General features: G+C 33.9%; 1 protein-coding gene across 5 annotated transcripts; it reads left to right on the forward strand.

Moving 5' to 3' along the window:
* Positions 1-2,229: 2,229 nt before the first annotated feature.
* LOC107913666 (uncharacterized) lies at positions 2,230-3,511 on the forward strand. Of its 5 annotated transcripts, none has more exons than XR_005920478.1 (3): positions 2,238-2,668; positions 2,797-2,903; positions 3,274-3,511. XR_005920478.1 is itself a non-coding variant. In XM_041104085.1 (3 exons), exons 1-3 carry the CDS (start codon positions 2,400-2,402, stop codon positions 3,484-3,486), a joined length of 549 nt encoding a protein of 182 aa, XP_040960019.1. In that variant the 5' UTR covers positions 2,238-2,399; the 3' UTR covers positions 3,487-3,511. The 5 variants fall into 5 exon arrangements, 1 of the variants encoding a protein (XP_040960019.1); XM_041104085.1 differs by having other exon boundaries at positions 2,837-2,903; XR_005920477.1 differs by having other exon boundaries at positions 2,239-2,668; positions 2,797-2,855.
* The last annotated feature ends 327 nt before the right edge of the window (positions 3,512-3,838 follow it).

Consider the following 3,838-nt stretch of genomic DNA (forward strand, 5'->3'; position numbering starts at 1 on the left):
TGACACACGACCGTGTAGTCAGGCCGTGTGTGTCACAAGGCCGTGTGACAGCCCGTGTCCCAGGCCGTGTGCTCCATAATTTTACCCTATAAACAAGTCATTTTAAGACCAAAACTTGCCCAATCATCCACTCCGTTTGTGCATACATTCAATAGACCTAAACACCTTTCAAACACATCTAAACATACCAATTCAATCAACCTATTTCACCTAACCAATATGACGTTCAAAGGCACCACATTTATACCAAAACAACTTCAATCAAAACAAGGCTATAATGTCACATCACAAGCACAACACATGGTCAAATTAGCTACCTAATGGAATTAATTATAACCATTCACTTTTCATAATAAACATACCAAAAGGACCATATATTACTATGAAATCCTATATACATCACCAAACTCACAAGTTAGTAAGTTCATACATAATACATATAAGTTCAACCATATCATAGTGAATTTCCATGTACATATCATTCATCACTTACTTAATTAGTTCCATTTCAATTCATTTGCATTCATCAACTTCACCTTTTTATAAGGCTATGATCAACTATCATGTGGTGTACATGTTTATCCATTAACATTAGCTTACCCATTGAACCGTCTAGAATTACATCGGATACTCGGGAATGCTCACACATATAACCGTAACCTTTCCTTTTCAATAGTGCTCACATGAGCTATTAAATGGGCTAGCTCACACAAACTGTGGGTTAAAATGTTAGCTACACGATGTTGCTCACATGAGCTGTGGAGAATCCACAACAAATACAAGACCTCAGCCATTGGTAGGACATTCAAGACCAACACCCGAAACATGAAATCCCTAATGACATGTCATTTGTATTCTAAGAATTCTTAAGGTTCAAACGGAACCTTTGCATATTTTTAATCCTTTATCATCATTTTATTGTATCATTCCACACATGTTTCATGAAATATACGTTTCTCAAATACGACCTGAAATATACCAATAATATAATTTAATACACTATATCAATTATCGAATAAACTACAAATCAAGATTCAAAATCACATAATTACTTATAATAACTCATTTAAAACATCACATGAAAATGTTAATCTCTATACAAACTTACCTCGATCACTATAGTCGCAAAGGTAGAGTTAGAGACTAATCCAAAGCTTTTGCAATTCCTCAATTTTGGTCTGGTTGTTGTTTATCTTGATCTAAATACATAATTTCATTAAATTAATTACTTTAAATAGCCTCAAGTAATCAATTCAATCTATAATTCATATTATCATGAAATTACAAAATTACCCTTACTATTTTAACTTTTTTACAATTTAGTCCTTAAGCTCGTAACTTGAAATTTAACCATTTTAACTTAAACCCAAGATAACCGATTTTTCCCTAAGCTTAAATAATCTACATTTTTCCATTATTTCATATAATATACATGGAATTTGCCACTTAAAAAAATTAGTCCTTAAACCTTAAATTTACTAAAATTCACTTAACAAAACATGTCCATATAACAACTAACTTTAATTATCTATCAATTAACTTTACTAAAACATCAAATTCATTCATGGCACATCCCTCCACCTTTAACAGTTCTGCAAATTAACCCCTAGCTAAGTAGTTTAAGCTAAAACGAGTTCAAAAACATAAAAATTACTAAAAACGGATCAAATTTACATACCATGCATTTGAAACTAAGGTTGATCAATTGTTCTCTACTCTCTCATGGTGTTTTCAGTCAAAATTTGGTGAAATGAGGAAGATGATATTTGGCTCATTAATTTTATGCTTAATTATTAATTTACTAAAATACCCATTGTTAAAACCTTTAAAACCCTTAATTCTTTTAGTCAAAACCGTCCATTAACACCACCAAGGGTATAATTACCCAATAAGGCCATTAATTCATGTGACTAAAGCTATTTAATCCACTTAAGTAATAGAACTCAACTTTTTTACCTTTATTAATTTAATCTTTTTTACCTAATTAACCATTTAAACTTCAAAATTTCTTAATGGAAATTTAAGACTACCTTAAATTAACCTTATAGAAATTAAATAAAAATTAAAATATTTACTCACTTATCAAAATTATGTTCCCATAATCACAGTTTTTGACAATACTAAAACTGGATTGTTACGAAAATAGTTAAAACACATAATCCTAAAAATTACAAAAAAAACCACCTAACTTATTCATTGAAAAGCAAAACATTATTAAACTGTGGGCAAAGCCCCCGATTTTTCATTTCCTAAGCTAAGCCCATATCCCAACTCTTTCTTGGGAGAAGAAAACCATTAGCATTCTTAAAAAATACAAAATAAAAATAGATCAAGAAACCCTAAAGACGTAACTCTCTCATTTCATTTCTTTTGCTGCGCCGCTGAAATTCTTTTTATCGATGGACCTGTTAAATCACATCCTCTGTTCTTCGTCTTGGCTTTGTTTCCCCGATCTGTCATCTTCTAAGTTACTCAGAGCTTTGTTACCTGTCTTCTTCTCCAGACTTAGTCCAACAAACCTCGGCACACTTTCTCTAATCAAGTCTCCTTTGGTTTTTAATAACGATGGGTTGAACCTCCAACGGAGTTTCTTCCACCCAAAAAGTCAAAAAATAACTTCCTCAGCCCCATGTGGCCATCGCATGCGCCGTTCCATTGGCTTTTTACAGTATGAACCAGAATTCAATATTCTATAAAATTCTTGATTTTGCTATTATTTCATTTATAATTCCCCCAATGACTGATATATCATTTCCATGTCCATGGTTTTGCAATTTTTTAATGATAATCTTTGAGTCCCCTTCGATGATAACATCACTGAATCTCATTTCTTCAGCAAAAATGACTCATTAGAGGTATGTATATTCTTCAACAGTTTTCGGATCTCTAATGTTGTGGATCAGGTAAGAACACGAACCCATTACAAGCCCTGTATGGTTTCTGATGATAATTGACGCAATTGTTCTGTTACTTTATTGAGAAAATGCATAGTCAAATTTAAGTTTAACTTGTCTTCCTAGTGGGGGTTCCCAGAGGGTAATAATTGTGTTATGTTGACATTTCAATACTTCCTCTAACTTTTTAAGGTCCACTAAGTATGCTTTAATAAATGCCACAATCTTGTATATTCTCTATCAGATGCCTTCATGGAAATATATATTCATGTTATGCCATATTGTTCAAAATGATACTGCTAAGCATGAACATCTATATGCATTATTAAGATTGAATGTCTCCGCTAACCATTGTTTCCATTCTTAATTTGCACGAAAGGGCGCCAATGTCACTGTTATTTGCTGGGGGACTTGTTTTGCGAGGGTGCATTCTCAAAAGATGTGGCTTACAGACTCATCTTCTTCTCCACCAAGTGGGCATAAAGCATCATATCTCAGTCTACGGCCTTTTAAATTACTTAAAATAGGAAAGAAATTATTTTTAATTCTCTATAGAGTAATACGAACATTATTGGGAATTTTTAGACTCTAAATTTTTGTAAAATAACTTCTAGTTAGATCTTGGTCTGCTGTAATTTTGTTTCTCAGCATTTTCAAATCTTCTAAGACATACATTTTGTAATCGCTTTTTATCGTGTATTCTCCTGACTTGTCACCTCGCCAGCTCCTTATATCTGATTGTAGAGTGCTCCCTAGAGGAATGGAATAGAGGTGCTCATAGGTCGGGCCGGGCCAGGTTCGGGCTAGGCCCGGGAAAAAATTCGGCCTGGGTCCTAGGTCCGGGCCCGGCCCGGCCCAAAATATGGGCCTAGAATTTTACCCAAGCCCGGCCCGAGAAAAAATTCATAAGCCCGGGCCGGGCCCGGCTCGTTTTTTAAATAAAT

This window comes from Gossypium hirsutum, chromosome D11, assembly GCF_007990345.1.
Source record: "Gossypium hirsutum isolate 1008001.06 chromosome D11, Gossypium_hirsutum_v2.1, whole genome shotgun sequence".
NCBI lineage: Eukaryota > Viridiplantae > Streptophyta > Magnoliopsida > Malvales > Malvaceae > Gossypium > Gossypium hirsutum.

Coding starts and splice junctions, on each gene's coding strand:
- LOC107913666 (XM_041104085.1), top strand. CDS start 2,400: ATGGACCTGTTAAATCACATCCTCTGTTCTTCGTCTTGGCTTTGTTTC. Junction 2,669..2,836: donor CGTTCCATTGGCTTTTTACA/GTATGAACCAGA, acceptor TCATTTCTTCAG/CAAAAATGACTCATTAGAGG. Junction 2,904..3,273: donor TCTCTAATGTTGTGGATCAG/GTAAGAACACGA, acceptor TTTGCACGAAAG/GGCGCCAATGTCACTGTTAT.